Genomic DNA, 17094 nt, shown 5'->3' with positions numbered 1-17094 from the left:
CTCATTTATCAGGTAAGTTTGAGAGAATGAGTTGGGGCAAGTAAGAGGAGGGCGTTTGCTGGACCCCAGAGGCTCCACTGGGAAGGAGGGGAGTGAGGTCTTGGAGAAGGGACACGGCCTGAAAGAGAATGGACATTTGTTGCACTAAGGGTGGGTGGTATGTTCCTGTGTGAGTCCATTCATGCTGCTGTAACAAAACATCATAAACTGATGACTTATGCCACAAACATAATTTCTCACAGTTTGGGAGGCTGTGAAGTCTCAGATCACAGCACCAACAGATTCAGTGTCTGGGGAGGGCCCACCTCCTGGTTCACAGACAGCACCTTCTCGCCGTGTCCACACATGGTGGAGAGGAGCTGAGCTCTCCCGCAACTCTCAGAAGGGTCTGGAGCTGATTCATGAGAGCTCTACCCTCAGGGCCTCTCCAAATCCCAATCACCTCCCTGAGACCCCACCTCTGAATACCATCCCATTACAGGGAAGGGTTTCAGCCTCTGAGTTTGTTGGAGGGCACATACACATCCAGTCTGTGACAATTCCAATGGCATGTTCTTCTAAAGAAGCTGGGTGTTTTAGGAGGGGCAATGGCGCCCTGGAATTGTGAATGGAGAGCAGGAGGACCCCCTCTAAAGTCTCAGCACGACCAGTTATATAATTTGTGGGGTCCTTTGTTCAAAACCAGGGAAAATGCCATTAATGGTAAGGATAAAGTTTTTCCCTTTCTTCCATAGTCTCTCTCTCTCGGCTTGTCATGGTGCTTTTAAATTGGTATTTAACGTCATTATTTAAATAAAAAAATTTAAATTTTAAATTGTTAGCATTACTTTTACTGGTCATCTTTATATCATGCCACATCAGTTTTAAATGAAAATATTGAAACATTTAGCTTGTGTGTGGAATTTGTGAAATCAGACAACTCTTTTGTAGCTGGTATGTACATTTGTACGTTGTTCTTACCGGGCAGTGGAACCATTGTCTAAAACCAATGCAACTGCTTTATCTCACTTTTATGATACAAGAACATTCTGCCGACATGGCCTGCCTTAGGCTCACTGGTTTGTGAGTGATCACTTTCAGCATAAGTGGTTGGTTAAAGCAGGGAAATAACAGTGGTGAGAAAGATATATGGACTTCCTTGGTCGTTCAGGTTTCTTCAAATGTTATGTCTTTCTATATTTGAAGTAAGTTCTGGCTCCACCAGGAAGTGTGCGTCTGGGGCTGTCAGTGCTTGGCTTACTCAGCTGTAGACATGACATGTCTTGTACCTGCTTTGAGTCTCAGCAAACTCTCATCATCCTGGGTCCACTGCAATTCTGTGCTCACGGGGCATTGTGAAAACTATGTGAAAACAGGCGATTAGGAGTGGTGACACACTACTGTGCTAACTCCAGCCCCAGCACGTGCCTCTGCATCTCAGCACCAGAAATCCTGCTTGGCCAAAGTGCACAGTCAGTCCTGGCTTCACGGCAACCCTGGACAGCAAACTAAGCAGCTGCAAGGCCAAAGGTCATTTCTGGTGCTGTAGGATGCTTCAAAATGTAAAAAATAAAATGGTAAGTGGTTTGAAATATAAGCCCCAAAGTAGGACAGCATAACTTTACAAGTATAGGAATAGTTCTTACTTTTATCGTAGGTATTATATTCTCACCAGAAAAGTATTAATTTGCTAAACGCAAAAAATATGAAAATCATAGAAGAGACAAAAACCAAAGGAAAAGGACCCCCGTGGGCACTTTCGCCATCCAGAAGTAGCCATGTTTTGGAGGGTGTGTTTTTTGGGCCTCTGTGGTATGTATGTAATTTATACATATTTAGTTCAAAAAAAATCAGTGTACCACTTGTCCTTATTCTTTCCACATCTTTTTTTTTTTTTTGAGACGGAGTCTCGCTCTGTCGCCCAGGCTGGAGTGCAGTGGCGCAATCTCGGCTCACTGCAAGCTCCGCCTCCCGGGTTCACGCCATTCTCCTGCCTCAGCCTCTCCGAGTAGCTGGGACTACAGGCGCCCGCCACCACGCCCGGCTAATTTTTTGTATTTTCAGTAGAGACGGGGTTTCACCGTGGTCTCGATCTCCTGACCTCGTGATCCGCCCGCCTCGGCCTCCCAAAGTGCTGGGATTACAAGCGTTGAGCCACCGCGCCCGGCCTCTTTCCACATCTTTAGCATTTCCCGATAGCAAGAACCATCTCTTAGATCATTTTTAACGTAGCACAGAATTTCATGCTGCGCACACATCACAATTTACTTAACTAGCTCTCTGTTGCTGAACTACTTAGGCCATTGCTAGGGTGTCCAGAGGTGGTTCCTTCTGGTGGGTTCTTGGTTTCGCTGACTTCAAGAATGATGCTGCACACCTTCGCACTGAGTGTTACAGCTCTTAAAGGTGGCACAGACCCAAAGAGCGAGCAGCAGCAAGATTTACTGTGAAGAACAAAAGCACTCACAGACTAGAAGGCGAGTCCAGCAGGTTGGGGGGTGGCCAGCTTTTTATTCCCTTATTTGTCCCTGCCCACGTCCTGCTGATTGGTCTGTTTTACAGAGTGCTGATTGGTCTACTTTACAGTGTGCTGATTGGTCCACTTTACAGAGTGCTGATTGGTCCATTTTAGAGAGTGCTGATTGGTGCATTTACAATCCTTTAGCTAGACACAGAGTGCTGATTGGTGCATTTACAATCCTTTAGCTAGACTGAAAAGTTTTCCAAGTCCCTACTCCACCCAGGAAGTCCGGCTGGCTTCACTTCTCACTAGTGTGAAATGCTGTTGCGTGGTTAGGATGCTGGAACTCTGGGACCACCTCCGTAGAAGCAACCTTCCTATTGTACGGACTCCCAAGGTGCAAACGTTAGTCCCAATGTGCGTTTCATCAAGAGTGGTTTCTTTTTGGCTGCCCTAGAGAGAAGACTGGTAGTGGAGCATGCATCTGGAGGGCAGAGACGGCAGGCAGTACTCGGGCGCGCCGGCAGTGGAGCTCCTGCAGACGTCCGTGCCCACTGGACTCACTGAACTTGCAGCCGGCAAGCGCAGGCTTCTGCGGGGAGCCGGCAGGGCTGACCCCTCACACTCCTGCCCCAGCGGGACCACTGGGCAGAGCTCTTGGGCTCCTGCAGGCCAGGAGTTTGCTTCATTTCTCACAAAAGGGAGGTGAGTTTAAAATAGTGCCATCTTGTAAATGTGGACTTCACACAGATTGGGTTTCCATGAGCATTGTTCCCCCACGTTTGTTGTGGGAAAAATTTCCAGAAATTTTGCAAGAATTTTTCCAGCATTAGATCACTTTCCTGACTTAGTTTTTGATGACTGATATTTGTAAAATATGATAAACTTAATTTAGCTCCAAAAGATAATAAAAATAGAAAAGAGAGTTTGTAGCATGAAGACTTAACACTTAATATATTATTTAAGGTATTGTAATTATTCTGCAATTTTGGAAAGCATATGTCTCCTAGGGCATGCTTTATTTCTATACGTATAGCAAGTGAATTAACTGAGTATTGTTTTTCATGTCAGAAAAGTCAGAATTTACATAAAAGGAAATTTAAAAATAATTTCAACTTTTATTTTAGATTCAGGGGTTAAATGTGCAGGTTTGTTACCTGGGTATATTGTGTGATGCTGAGGTTTCAGGTACGACTGATCACCCGGGTAGTCAGCATGGTACCCAATAGTTACTTTTCCACCCTCCCTCCTCCTGCCCCTGTGTGGTCCAAGTGTCCCCTGCTGCCTTCTTTATGTCCATGCGCACCCGGGGGTTAGCGCCCACTTGTCATGAGAATATGCGGTATTTGGTTTCCTGTTCCTGGGTTAATTCACTTGGATAATGGCCTCTAGCTACATCTATGTTGCTGCAAAAGACATGATTTCATTCTTTAAGAAAAAATTTGATACATCTTTAAATATTTACTTACGTAAAGACAATGAATGGTTTTTACATGTCAGTGCTTATACTGCAAACCCATAATTTGCAGTTCACACAGATGTCCTTGTAATGAGAAAAGCAGCATCCTATGAGTGGGTGTCTCTGCCTGTCTTTGTTGGGCCATATCGATTACATGGCAGATCTGAGAATCCTCTTTCCCACAGCCAGAGCCCCGACCCCTGCAGTACTGATGGTCTCTCCAGCCTTTAACAAAGCACCACAGAATTGCATGCGGGTGTGGTGCATGCTGCTGCTGTCATCCTGCCCGCTCCAGGGGGAGCTCCCCAGCGTGTGTGCTCATACTTTCACTGCATGTTTCTATTGACTTATAGTCTATGCTGTCCTTTTGCAAGTGGTGAAACTTTGAGTTGCTCTCTTTGGCAACGTGTTTTGAGGTTTCTCTGTGCTGATGCCTATAGCTCTCGTTCATTCGTGTGAACTCCTTGCATAGAATTTCATTATGTGAACATGCTACCATTCACACATGTTCTCCTGTTGGCGGCTTTTCAGTTTCTGCTCCTCATCCCCCCAGTGTGTGCTATTAAAAACAGCCTGCAGCAAATGTTCTCTGTTATACACTGAATGTGTCTGTTCCCCCCAGATTCATATTGAATAGTTTGAGTATTAACCTTCTCTGGTCCCATGTTGCAGGATCTTCTCCCAGCGAGAGGCTTGCCTTTTCCTTTTCTTTAAAGAGTGGTTTGTTGGGAAGTGTCTAATATGGCCGGAAGGACTGTGTGGCCTGCGCATGGGGAGGCAGATGAGGCAGCAGGATTGTCCCAGCCAGGATGTGAGTGATGGAAGGCTAATGTTCAGCTTCCAGTGAGACAAGAATTGGGAAAACCAGAAGAACATATGTTCCAAGTTCTTTGACCTCACTTCTTGCTTCGATGTATGGTGTACCAGGGGCAGACTGGGGCCTGTCATGAGCTCCACAGGCAGGAGGCCCTGGGCAGCCAGGCAGGATTCCAGGTGGTGGAGGAAGGAGGGCGTGGAGAGGTGCTGACAGGCGCAGGCACATGGGGGCAGGAGCTGGCAGGTGTGGTGGTCCAGTGAAGGGAGGGCTGAGGGTGCCCTGACCCCACAGCCTGCCCAGGGCACGGGGAGGGGGGTGTCAGGATGGCACTGGCAACTACCTAGGCTGAGTGTGGAGATGCCAGAAGGTGCCACCCTTGTCCGCAGGCATGAGCCCTCATGAGTGAGCAGCACCTCCCATGCAGAGCTTCTCCCAGGAGGAGGAGCAACAGAGAACCGCAGCCCCAAGGGGCAGCTCTCAGCACCATGAGGAGAATGGCCTGTTGGCCCATCCCACCCACGGTGAGGGATCTCAGGGGAGGGGCTTACTGGTGTGAATGTCTGAGTGTGGAGGGCACAGGCTGTTGTGCACATGCACCTAGGCGAGGTCCCTGAAACAGCACACTCCTGTCTCAGGCTAAAGGTTACTGAAGGGTTTTATTACATTTTGCCCTTCCTGTTTCATGAAAATAGGCAGAAAATGAAAAAGAAAACAGTATTCTTATTAGAGAGAAGATGTAAGTCTTTGAACCTAGCATAGGTGGGAGTCTCAGGTATGTGGAAACCAGCAAACCCCTTAGGCTTCGTGAAGTTGAACTCATCTGTTACTGGTTCAGTTGTGAAGAGAATGAGCAGAACGAAAGAACACTATGAGATGCCACAAACAGATTGCTTCAGACTGTGTTGAAAAGGTAATTTGGGGGACTGTACTGGCCTATGTTTTAGCTCTCTGGGAAACATCCCCTTGCAGCCAGGTTTTCTGTCGTTTGTGCAGGAGAGAAGCAGGCAGAGGCTGTAGCCTGCCGTGTCCCCTTTTCCCTTTGGCTCCCAGGCAGCTCAGGCGCAATTTCTTGGGTCAGTTACATCACCTGTGCACAAACTGATTGCAAGGTATTTTCTTAAAATGATTAAAATCTGTGTGAAACAAGGCAGGATATACATATAAAGAAAGCTGGAAGGAAGAGTGAATTCAGGATCTATTGCCAGGTAACAAATTTCTCCCAAACTTAGCAGCTTAAAAGAGTACATATTTATTTTCTCAGTTTCATGGGTCAGAAATCTGGGCACTGCTGAGCTAGGTCCTCTGCTCAGGGTCTTCACAGGCTGGGACAAGTTGTCAGCTAGAGCCGTAGCATCTCAGTGTTCAGCTGGAGCAGGGTCCGCTTCTGAGCTCATCTGTGTGGTTGCTGGCCGGGTGTGGTTCTTCCTGGGCTGTTGGATGGATGGCCTCGGTTCCTTGCTGGCTGTTGACTGGAGGCCACCTTAGCTCATTGCCAGGGGCCCGCTCCATCTGGGCAGGCACAAGGGACAGTCTTTTGTGATCTAATCATGGAGTGACACCATCTCTTCTTCTGTATTCTGTTGGTTAGAAGCCAGTCACTAGGTCCAGCCCACACTCAGGGATAGGATTGCTGGAGGGTGTGAGTAGCAGCAGGCCAATTCCTGGGAGCCACTCAGGCACCACCAACCCCAGAGATGAATAGTGATGAAGGAAATTGTTGTGAAAAAGTTGGAAATGGAATGCAAAGATGATTGGTGTCTTTTATAGGAAGTGAAGGGAGGTCTGGAGTCCTTCCAGGTTATCTGCATCTTTCACTGTTTGCAACTGATCAGAAAGCTGACAATAATGCAAATGACTCTTTTCCCTAGAAGTAAAGTTGGATTGTGTCCGTGGAATGCATTGTCTAGTTTTGCATTTATTTGTAAGTTCAATTCAACATTGTCACCCAGGCTGGAGTGCAGTGGTGAAATCTCAGCTCACTGCAACCTCCGCCTCCCAGGTTCAGGCGATTCTCCTGCCTCAGCCTCCCGAGTAGCTGGGACTACAGGCACTCGCCACCACATCCGGCTAATTTTTGTATATTTAGTAGAGACGGAGTTTCACCATGTTGGCCAGGATGGTCTCGATCTCCTGACCTCGTGATCACCCGCCTCGGCCTCCAAAAGTGCTGGGATTATAGGCATGAGCCACTGCTTCCGGCCCAATTCAGCATTTCTAATTGCCCATGTATGTATGGTTTTTGCATCTTATCAGTGTCTTCTAATTGATGAGTTAAACAAAATATTGACCTGCATTCATTTTATATTGGGACGTGAGTCACAGTTTTACCCTCCTTTAGCAATACTCCTATAACAGAGGGAACCAACCACAAAGACGTATGGAGAAAGCAGACTTCATTCTCTGGGCACCTCAACTCTTGTCTTTGGGACCCTGCGCATGCTCTGTATGTCCAGCCCTGGAACGCTGCTGGGCATTCCTCAAGGCTGTTTCCCCCGTCCTAGCTGAGGACTTCTACCCTTTTGTTAGAGGAATACGTCTTGTCCATACAATCGTAATGACATGGAACAAACAAAATTGCCAAATTAAAGATGAATTTTTTAATCTAATATGCTAATTTTATTCATAAAAAAGTAAGCACAGGGCTGGGTGCGGTGGCTCACGCCTGTAATCCCAGCACTTTGGGAGGCTGAGGCAGGTGGATCACCTGAGGTCTGGAGTTCAAGACCAGCCTGACCAACATAGAGAAACCCCTTCTCTACTAAAAATACAGAATTATCTGGGCCTGGTGGCACGTGCCTATAATCCCAGCTACTCGGGAGGCTGAGGCAGGAGAATCACTTGTATCTGGAAGGCTGAGGTTGCAGTAAGCTGAGATCGCACCATTGTACTACAGCCTGGGCAACAAGTGAGAAACTCTGTCTCAAAAAAAAAAAAAAAAAAAAAAAAGATGTGATATGGTCTGGCTCTGTGGCCTCACCCAAATCTCATCTTGAATTGTACTCCCATAATTCCCATGGGTTGTGGGATGGAACCAGTGGGATAGTTTGAATCAAGGGGGCGGTTTCCTCCATACTGTTCTTATAATAGTGAATAAGTTTCACAAGATCTGATGGTTTTATCAGGGGTTTCCACTTTTGCATCCTCAAAAAAAAAAAAAATTAAGCACAGAGTGACACGCAGACTTCCCCACTCTCTCCACTCTCTCTTTCCCATTCACTTTGCCTAATTAAATCTCAGAAAATTTTGAATCAATTTTTTTGTATCTCCAAAATAGTATGTAAGAATGACAGATGTACTTAAATACAATTGGTTGTCGGATTGACAGACTTAAATTATCTATTTTTTTTAAAGGCAAGATTGTGTGGGAAGGTTTATTTCTGATCAGTGGAAAATGTAATTATTTTTTTCTAATTGTTTTCACAAATCAGGTATTAATTGACCTTAAAATTTGCCCTTTCAAAATTAGCTAATTAGCTTTCGGTCTTCCACTTAGCAGGAATATATTTGATGGCAGGTTGGACAGGGAAGCAAATTAGAGAGAATATGTTAAAAATAATGAAGATAAATTATTTTAAGACAGCGTTTACATCTGTCATCGATTGGTTACTGTATTTCATTATTATCAAGTGAAAATGAATATACTGCTGAAAATTTGGAGGTCGAAGGGAGAACACAGCATCGTGCCCCTAACACAATCATTACTGTCTGCTTGCATTTATCTGCATTCCCTTCTGGTCTTTCCCATATGTAATACAAGTTTTTTTTTTTTTTTTTTCTTTTGAGACAGAGTCTCGCTCTGTCACCCAGGCTGGAGTGCAGTGGCGCGATCTCGGCTCACTGCAAGCTCCGCCTCCCGGGTTCACGCCATTCTCCTGCCTCAGCCTCTCCGAGTAGCTGGGACTACAGGCGCCTGCCACCACACACGGCTAATTTTTTTTGTATTTTTAGTAGAGACGGGGTTTCACCGTGGTCTGGATCTCCTGACCTCGTGATCTGCCCGCCTCGGCCTCCCAAAGTGCTGGGATTACAAGCGTGAGCCACCGCGCCAGGCCATAATACAAATTTTTACATAATTGTGCTCAGAGTGTATCTCTTGCTTTGTAGTTTCTTAAATGTAACAATGTTGTAAACACTATCAGTGCTGTTGCAGATTGCTCAAAACTATTATTTTATGTATTTTTAATTGAGATATAATTTCACCAGGACTACAGGCGCCTGCCACCACACACAGCTAATTTTTTTGTATTTTTAGTAGAGACGGGGTTTCACCGTGTTAGCCAGGATGGTCTCCATCTCCTGACCTCGGGATCCACCCGCTTCAGCCTCCCAAAGTGCTAGGATTACAGGCGTGAGCCACTGTGCCCGGCCGGGGTTACTTGTTTTTTGCTTGTTGATTTGTTTAAGTTCCTTATCGATTCCGGATATTAGGCCTTTGTCAGATGCATAGTTTGTGAGTATCTTCTCTCATTCTGTAGGTTGTCCTGTTTACCCTGTTGGTAGTTCATGTTGCTGTGCAGAAGCTCTTGAGTTTAATTAGGTCCCACTTGTCAATTTTTGTTACAATTGCTCTTGGGGACTTAGCCAAAAATTATTTGGCAAGGCTGATGTCAAGAAGAGTATTTCCTAAGTTGTCTTCCAGGATTTCTATAGTTTGAGGTCTTATATTTAAATCTTTAATCTATTTTGCGTTACTTTTTATATATGGTGAAAGGTAGGGGTCCAGCTTCAATCTTCTGCATGTGGCTAGCCAGTTATCCCAGCACCATTTATTGAATAGGGAGTCCTTTCCTCATTGTTTATTCATATTGGCCATGTCAAAGATCAGATAGATGTAGGTGTCAGGTTTTATTTATGAGTTTTCTATTCTGTTCCATTGGTCTGTGTGTCTGTTTTTGTGCCAGTACCAAGCTGTTTGGTTTCCGTGGCTCTATTGTGTAGTTTGAAGTTGGGTAGCATGATGCCTCCAGCTGTGTCCTTTTTGCTTTAAGATTGCTTTGGCAATTTGGTCTCTTTTTTTGGTTCCATATAGATTTTAGAATAGTGTTTTTTTCTAAATCTGTAAAGAACGTTGGTAGTTTCATAGGAATAGCATTGAATCTGTACATTGCTTTGGGCAGTATGGACATTTTTATGATATTGATTATTCCAGTCCATGAGCATGAAATGTTTTTCTGTTTATTTGTGTCATCTCTGATTTCTTTCAGCAATGTTTTGTAGTGCTTATAGAAATCTTTCAACTCCCTGGTTAGCTGTATTCCTAGGTGTTTCATTTTCTTTGTGGCTAGTGTAAGTGGGATTGTGTTCTTCATTTCACTCCCAGTCTGGACTTTATTGCTGTATAGAAATGCTGCTGATTTTTGCACATTGATTGTGCATCTTGAAATTTTACTAAAGTCATTTATCAATTCTAGGAGTCTTTAGGATTTTCTAAGTACAGGATCATATTGTCCATGAGGAGAGATAGCTTGACTTCCTCTTTTCTTATTTGGATGGCTATTACTTTTTCCTCTTGCCTGACTGCTTTGGCTAGAATTTCTAGTACTCTGTTGAATAGGAGTGGTGAAAATGTGCATCCTTGTCTTGTTCCAGCTCTCAAGGGGAATGGTTTGAGCTTTTGCCCATTCAGTATGATGCTGGCTGTAGGTTTGTCATAGATGGCTCTCAGTATTATGAGGTATGTTCCTTCAGTGCCTAGTCTGTTGAGGATTTTCATCATGAGGGGCTGTTGGATTTTATCCAAAGCTTTTCCTGCATGTATTGAGATGATCATACAGTTTTGCTTTTGATTCTGTTTATGTGGTGAAGCACATTTATGGATTTGTCTACATTGAAACAGTCTTGCGTCACAGGAATAAAGCCTACTTGATTGTGGCATATTAACTTTCTGATGTGCTACTTGATTTTATTTGCTAGTATTTTGTCAAGGACTTCCACATCTATGTTCATGAGGGATATTGTTCTGAAGTTTTCTCTTTTCATTGTGTCTCTGCCAGATTTTGGTATCAGGCTGATGTTGGCTTAATAGAGTGAGTTGGGGCAGAGCCCCTCCTTCTTAATTTTTTGGAATAGTTTGAGTAGTATTGATATCAGTTCTTCTTTGTACTTCTGGTAGAATTTGGCTATTAATCCATCTGGCCCAGGGCTTTTTTTGGTTGATAGGTTCTTTCAGATGTTGATACTGGTTTATTCAGGTTTTCAATCTCTTCCTAATTGAGTCTTGGGAGATTGTGTGCTTCCAGGAATTTATCCATTTCCTCTAGATTTTATAATTTATGTACATAGAGTTATTCATACTCGTCTCTGAAGATCTTTTGTAATCCTGTGGGATCAGTTGTAATGTCATTTTGTCATTTCTGATTGTGTTTATTTGGATCTTCTCTTTCTCACATGTAACGACACCCACAGGCTCAAAATAAAAGGGTGGAGTAAAATCTACCATGCAAATGGAAATAAAAAAGAGCAGGAGTCTCTATTCTTATATCAGATAAAACAGTCTTTAAGCCAATAAAAATTAAGAAGGACAATGAAGGGCATTACATAGTAAGGATACGATCCAATCAGAAACCTTAACTATCCTAAATATTTGTGCACTCAACCGTGTAGCCCCCAGATTCATAAAACAACTTCTTCAGCTGTAAAAAGACTTACAGAACCACACAATAATAGTGGGAGATTTCAATACCCTATTGACAGTGTTAGATAGATCACCAAGTCAAAAAACTAACCAAAAAACTCTGGACTTAAACTCAACACTTGACCAGTTGGACCTAATAGACATCTGCAGAACACTCCAACAACCACAGAAGATACATTCTTCCCATCTGCATATGGAACATATTCTACGATTGACCACATTCTCAGTCATAAAGCAAGTTTCAATAAATTCAAAAGAAATTGAAATCATACCAAGCACACTCTGAGACCATAGTGCAATGAAAATAGAAATAAATACAATAAGATCTCGGAAAACCACAAAAATACATGGAAATTAAACAACTTACTCCTGAATAAGTCCTGAGTGAACATGAAAATTAAGGTAGAAATAAAAAATAATTCTTTAAAATTAATGAAAAAAGGACATAATCTTCAAAAATCTCTGAGATGCAGCATTAAGAAGAAAGATTGTAGCCCTAAATGCCTTAATCAAGAAGTTAGAAAGGTCCCAAATTAACAATCTAACTTTATGCCTAAAGGAACTAGAGAGAAAGGAACAAACTAATCCAAAGAAATAATTAAAATTAGAGAAGAACTTAATGAAACTGAGATGCAAAAATCCATACAAAAGATCAATGAAACCAAGTTTGTCCTTCAAAAATTAAGTAAGATTGATAAACTCCTAGCTAGATTAACAAAGAAAGAGAAAGAGAAGATCCTGGTAGGATTTTTATTGGAATGGCATTGAGTCTATAAGATGAATTTATGGAGAGTTGACATCTTAATAATATTGTTGATGAGAAAAGCCAAACACTGTAAAATATTTGAATAGATTTATTTTGAGCCAAATGTGAGGACCGTGACCTGTGGGCACAACCCCAGGAGGTCCGAGGTTACAGCTTGATTTTATACATTTTACGGAGACAAAAGTTACAGGCAGACATCAATCAATACACGTAAGGTACACATTGGTTTGATCCAGAAAGGTGGGACAACTTGAAATGGGGGTTTACAGGTTGTAGGTAGATTAAAATATTTTTTGATTGGCAATTGGTTGAAAGAATTAAGTTATTATCTAAGCCATGGAATCAATAGAAAGGAATGTCTGGGTTAGGATAAGGTTGTAGAGACCAAAGTTCTTTTTAAGTAGATGAAATCTCATAGGTGGCCACCTTTAGATGCAATAGATGCAAATGTCTCCTGTTTAGACCTGTAAAAGGTGCTAGACTCTCGCCTAATCTCTTCAGGATCAGAAAGGGAAGGGGATTCTCTACAGAATGTAGATTGCCTCCACAAGAGACAGCTTTGTAGGGCCATTAAAAATGTGTCAAAGAAATATATTTTGGGGCAAAATACTTTTCTTTTAGGGTCTGCTCTCTGTCATGTGACGCTATATTAGGGTCAGGTTGGAATTTGGTATCTTATTGCTACGAGTCTGCTTCATCAGTTTTAATGTCTCTGTTTTAAATGTTAATGCTAATCGGCTGTGCCTGAATTCCAAGGGGAGGAGAGTATAATGAGGCATATCTAACGCCTCCCACCCCCCTTTCCCATCATGGCTGGAACTGATTGTTCAGGTTTCTTTGAAACTCCCTTGGCCAAGGGGAGGATTCCCTTTAGTTGGTTGAGGGGGCTTAGAATTTTATTTTTGGTTTCAAATATTGAATCTTCTGCTCTAGGAACATGGCTTATCTTTCCATTTATTTAAGTATTATTTAATTTCTCTCAGCAAAATTTTATAGTTTTTAGTGGATAGGTGTTGGACATATTTTGTAAGATTTATCTCCAAATGGCTCATTTTTTGGTGGTGTTTTAAAACATCAATTTACACTTGTTCAATGTTAGTACATAAAACAGAATTGATTTTTGTACATTGATCCTGTGTTCTGCAAACTTGCTAAAGTAACTTATTAAGTATAGCAACGTTTTTGTTTGTAGATTTTTTTGTGGGGGATTTTCTAAGTAAATAATCATGTCTGTGAATAAAAACAGTTTTATAAATCAACATACAAAAACTAATTGTCTTTATATGTTAGTAATGAATAATCTGAAAATAAAATTAAGAAAACTGTTTCATTCACAAAAGCATTAAGAAGAATCACATTTTTAGGGTTAAATTTAATAAAAGAAGTGCAAGACTCATAATTGAACAACACAAAATATTGCTGAGAGAACTTAAAGAAGATTTAGATAAATAGAGAGCCTTCAATGTTCATGGATAGGAAAACAACATAATTAAGATGACAGTTTCCTCCTAATTTATCTTTAGATACAAAATAATCCCCAAAGCAATGACTTACTGCAGAGGAATAGTGATGGCAAAATGGCAAAGTGAGCAGTTCCAAGCTCTTATTCGACCCCCAGAAACGTTGAAAACAAGCAGAAACTCTTAGAACCAGCACTAAGAGTTGTGGAAACTGTAAATTATTGCATTTGCTCTGATTTGTCTGTGGGCTCACTGAAGGATTGACTCAAGACTCTGAGCTCTGTTTTGCCTAACTCAGAACATAAGCTGGAAAAGTGATGGGCATTGCTTGAAGATACTGTCAGGGAGTCTGACAAACTATAGAGGCCTAGGGCAGATGCATACTGATAGAGGCATACAATAGACTGCCTAACACCTAGGTGCAAAAGCTGTAGGAGATTCCTTGGGAACTTAGGATACTCAAAAGTACCTGTGTGTGGATGAATTTAGAAAGCCACATACATAATTAGGGTGAGATGCATGCTCAGAAAAGACCATAGAAAACCCTAAATTTTCACCTCAAGCTTAATCTTAGTCTCAATGGGAGACTTGATAATTGTTGATGAAGTGCTCCATCAGAGCCACTTTGCAAAGACTGGGAAAGGTGTTTGCTTCTTTGGTTTTGTGTGTTTTCTCTTTTTCTGGTTTGCTTGTAAAAGCTCCTGGTATTGAAGAAAATCTCTGTCAAAACATTAGCTGAACATGATGTTAGGAAACAGAGACATGAAAAGGGATAAAGTCCTTGGAAAAATAGTTTGGAAAAGTACCTAAACCAATGGACTGCTACAGCATTTAATAACAGTGACAACAACAGCAACCACTGCCACCAACAACAAAGTGTTTCAACAACAATGATAAAAAAAAAAAAAACCCCAAGACATACAAAGAAACAAATTCATTTAAATCCTTTAAATGAATTTGTTTCTTTCCATCCTTGAGGAAGCCCAGACATCATATTAATACCTCCTGAAAAAAGTCCATAAAACATCTATCTTAAATATGCTCAGATAGCTAAAGGAAAAAAAGGACAAATAAATATGGGAAATAAGAAAAACACCATGGAACAAAATGAGCCTATCGACAAAGAGATAGAAATTATAAAGAAATCACAAGAAATTCTTGAGCTGAAAAGTATAAATGAAATGAAAACTCACGAATGGCATTCAACAGCAGATTTAGGAAGGCAGAAGAAAGAATCAGCAGGCTTGAAGATAGGACAATTAAAACTGTTTAATCGAGGGTAGAGCCAAGATGGCGGAATAGGAACAGCTCCAGTCTACAGCTCCCAGCCCCAGCGACACAGAAGACGGATGATTTCTGCATTTCTGCTTGAGGTACCGGTTTCATCTCACTAGGGAGTGCCTAACAGTGGGTGCAGGACAGTCGGTGAAGCGCACTGTGCGCGAGCCGAAGCAGGGCGAGGCATTACCTCACTCGGGAAGCGCAAGGGGTCAGGGAGTTCCCTTTCCTAGTCAAAGAAAGGGGAAACAGACGGCACCTGGAATATCGGGTCAGTCCCACCCCAATACTGCGCTTTTCCAACGGGCCTGGAAAACGGCACACTAGGAGATTGTGTCCCGCACCTGGCTCGGAGGGTCCTGTGCCCACGGAGTCTCGCTGATTGCTAGCACAGCAGTCTGAGATCAAGCTGCAAGGCGGCAGCGAGGCTGGGGGAGGGGCGCCCGCCATTGCCCAGGCTTGCTTAGGTAAACAAAGCAGCCAGGAAGCTCAAACTGGGTGGAGCCCACCACAGCTCAAGGAGGCCTGCCTGCCTCTATAGGCTCCACCTCTGGGGGCAGGGCACAGACAAACAAAAACTCAGCAAGAACCTCCACAGACTTAAAGGTCCCTGTCTGACTGACAGCTTTGAAGAGAGTAGTGGTTCTCCCAGCACGCAGCTGGAGATCTGAGAACGGACAGACTGCCTCCTAAAGTGGGTCCCTCACCTCTGAGCAGCCTAACTGGGAGGCACCCCCCCCAGTAGGGACAGACTGACACCTCATTCAACCGGGTACTCCTCTGAGACAAAACTTGCAGATGAACTATCAGACAGCTGAATTTGTGGTCTCACGAAAATCCGCTGTTCTGTAGCCACCGCTGCTGACACCCAGCCAAACAGGGTCTGGAGTGGACCTCTAGTAAACTCCAACAGACCTGCAGCTGAGGGTCCTGTCTGGTAGAAGGAAAACTAACAAACAGAAAGGACATCCACACCAAAAACCCATCTGTACATCACCATCATCAAAAACAAGAAGTAGATAAAACCACAAAGATGGGGAAAAAACAAAACAAAAAAACTGGAAACTCTAAAAAACAGAGCACCTCTCCTCCTCCAAAGGAACGCAGTTCCTCACCAGCAACGGAACAAAGCTGGATGGAGGATGACTTTGATGAGTTGAGAGAAGAAGGCTTCAGACGATCAAACTACTCTGAGCTACGAGAGGAAATTCAAAACAATAGCAAAGAAGTTAAAAACTTTGAAAAAATATTAGAAGAATGGATAACTAGAATAACCAATGGAGAGAAGGGCTTAAAGGAGCTGAAAGCCAAGTTTTGAGAACTACGCGAAGATTGCAGAAGCCTCAGTAGCAGATGCGATCAACTGGAAGAAAGGGTATCGCTGATGGAAGATGAAATGAATGAAATGAAGAGAGAAGGGAAGTTTAGAGAAAAAAGAATAAAAAGAAATGAACAAAGCCTCTGAGAAATTTGGGACTATGTGAAAAGACCAAACCTACGTCTGATTGGTGTACCTGAAAATGATGGGGAGAATGGAACCAAGTTGGAAAACACTCTGCAAGATATTATCCAGGAGAACTTCCCCAATCTAGCAAGGCAGGCCAGCATTCAGATTCAGGAAATACAGAGAACACCACAAAGATACTCCTCGAGAAGGGCAACTCCAAGACACATAATTGTCAGATTCACCAAAGTTGAAATGAAGGAAAAAATGTTAAGGGCAGCCAGAGAGAAAGGTCGGGTTACCCACAAAGGGAAGCCCATCAGACTAACAGCTGATCTCTCAGCAGAAACTCTACAAGCCAGAAGAGAGTGGGGGCCGATATTCAACATTCTTAAAGAAAAGAATTTTCAACCCAGAATTTGCTATCCCGCCAAACTAAGCTTCATAAGTGAAGGAGAAATAAAATACTTTACAGACAAGCAAACGCTGAGTGATTTTGTCACCACCAGGCCTGCCCTAAAAGAGCTCCTGAAGGAAGCACTAAACATGGAAAGGAACAACCGGTACCAGCCACTGCAAAAACATGCCAAATTGTAAAGACCATCGAGGCTAGGAAGAAACAATAGCAACTAACGAGCAAAATAACCAACTAACATCATAATGACAGGATCAGATTCACACATAACAATATTAACGTTAAATGTAAATGGGCTAAATGCTCCAATCAAAAGACACAGACTGGCAAACTGGATAAGGAGTCAGGACCCATCAGTGTGCTGTATTCAGGAAACCCATC

General features: G+C 42.8%; 1 protein-coding gene across 1 annotated transcript in view; it reads left to right on the top strand.

Annotated features, from left to right (window-relative positions):
• Positions 1-2901: 2901 nt before the first annotated feature.
• OCA2 (OCA2 melanosomal transmembrane protein) overlaps positions 2902-17094 on the top strand; it is a 339630-nt gene continuing 325437 nt past the window's right edge. Inside the window, exon 1 of the mRNA XM_032174444.2 lies at positions 2902-3145. Within this exon, the coding sequence (XP_032030335.1) occupies positions 2919-3145 (227 nt within the window). The 5' untranslated portion in view covers positions 2902-2918. The remainder of the gene's footprint in view (positions 3146-17094) is intronic.

The sequence above is a fragment of the Hylobates moloch genome, unplaced genomic scaffold, assembly GCF_009828535.3.
Source record: "Hylobates moloch isolate HMO894 unplaced genomic scaffold, HMol_V3 SCAFFOLD_14, whole genome shotgun sequence".
Lineage (NCBI taxonomy): Eukaryota > Metazoa > Chordata > Mammalia > Primates > Hylobatidae > Hylobates > Hylobates moloch.
This window is presented reverse-complemented; position numbering and strand designations above follow the sequence as displayed.